The 1,600-nt window shown below is 63.1% G+C and overlaps 1 protein-coding gene across 1 annotated transcript in view; it reads right to left on the reverse strand.

Moving 5' to 3' along the window:
* Window positions 1–5: 5 nt before the first annotated feature.
* DISP2 (dispatched homolog 2 (Drosophila)) overlaps window positions 6–1,600 on the reverse strand; it is a gene marked incomplete at its 3' end in the record, with an annotated part of 14,464 nt that continues 12,869 nt past the window's right edge. Inside the window, exon 10 of the mRNA XM_011989346.1 lies at window positions 6–1,478. Coding sequence (XP_011844736.1) covers window positions 6–1,478 — 1,473 coding nt within the window. The remainder of the gene's footprint in view (window positions 1,479–1,600) is intronic.

The raw sequence follows: 1,600 nt of genomic DNA on the forward strand, positions 1-1,600 counted from the left end.
GGGGGCCGGGAACAGCAGGGACCATCATGGAGCTGCAGATCCTCAGAGAGTACTGAGGGCCGGTGGGACAGCTTGCTGGTGGCTGTGCTGGTGTCAAAGCTGGGGCTCCGACGCCGTGCCAGGGGCTGTAGCTCATATTGCTCTGAGCAGTTCCCGGGCATCCCTCCAACTGACCCTGGTCGTGGGCGGCCTACCTTCTCCCCACCAGGGTCCCCAGTACCAGCATCCCATGGTAGGTGAGCACAGGGCCAGAGGATCTGCCCACAGTTCTTCTCTGGCCCGAAGAAACAGCAGAGAGATTGGAAGAAGAAGCTGGCAAAGCCACAACTGACGCATTTGACCATCATGAGGATGATGCCCAGCTTGCGATAAAGCAGCACTGTGGCAGGCAGCATGAGCACGCCGGCCGCAAACAGGGCTGCAGCCCCCACTGCTGTGGCGCAGCTGGTCTGGCGCAGAGAGAAGGCCACACGGCTCAGGCGGTCAGGGTGTGGGCACAGGTGATAGGAGATGCAGTAGTTGACAGTGAAGTCCACTGAGAGGCCCACTGAGGCAGAGAGAAACAGGGCCTCGGCAGTGTTGAGCTGCCACTCGAGGAGAACCAGGAGTCCTACAGTGAGCAGCACGGTGCCTGCCACAGCTGCCACGGAGAATAGGCTGAGGGGAACATTCCAGGTGCCCAGCAGCAGTGTGGCAAAGGCCAGTGCCAAAGCCAGGCCCAGCACCACAGCAGGTTCAGTGCTCAGGCTGTGCTGCAGGCTGTACAGCTCTAGACGGCTAGTGAACCAACCACGGCGCAGGCCTGGAGGTGCCATGCCCAGCTCCGCTGCCAGCCAGTGGCTGACCTCATTGTAGAAGAGTTGGGTCTGGTTGTAGTCCGGACTATTCCGGAAGTTGGTCTGGAATTGCAGGACCAGGGCGGCCAGGCTGCCATGGGCATCAAAGCGGAGTCCCAGGTCCTGGGTGCCATCCGGGCCTTGCTCCAGAGCCATCATTTTCAGGCAGTGCAGGAAAAGCTGGGGGGCCCAGGGGAAGTCCGAGTGGCCGCAGCAGAGGTCAGGCCCCAGGCGGGCGCAGCCGGGGCTCTCCATCCAGCGCTGGAGGGTCTCCATGAAACATAGCGTGGGCCAGCCTTCCTGCAGGGTGTCGAAGAAGCTCTGATTCCGGGCCCGGTGGCAGAGTGCCAGCAGCCAGCGCTGGGCCTCAGGGCCACTGGCCGAGAAGGCAGGGTCCCTCACCAGGCTGCTGTTGCTACGAGGGTCCAGAGGGTCGCCAGTGTCCACAGGCAGGACGCCCCACACCAAAACCACGGGCATGTGGCCGCCCTCGCCCTGCGGCAGCTGCTCGAACAGGAACAGCTGGCGATACTCTGCGTCGAAGCGCTCGAAGGGGTGGCTGGGCCGGAAAACCTGGCCGCCGGGCGGCGGCAGCGTGGGCAGCCGCAGGCGGGGGCTGACGCCGGCGATGTAGGCGCCAACTCACACACTCCCCAAAGGGCAGGTCTGAGTTCGTGCCTCGACTGGATTTGGCTTCACCTCTTCTGCCCCTCAGTATCTCTTCTGGTGGGGTCTCTTATACACTGTGGCCGTAGAAGAGGCAT

The sequence above is a fragment of the Mandrillus leucophaeus genome, unplaced genomic scaffold, assembly GCF_000951045.1.
Source record: "Mandrillus leucophaeus isolate KB7577 unplaced genomic scaffold, Mleu.le_1.0 Scaffold35, whole genome shotgun sequence".
Lineage (NCBI taxonomy): Eukaryota > Metazoa > Chordata > Mammalia > Primates > Cercopithecidae > Mandrillus > Mandrillus leucophaeus.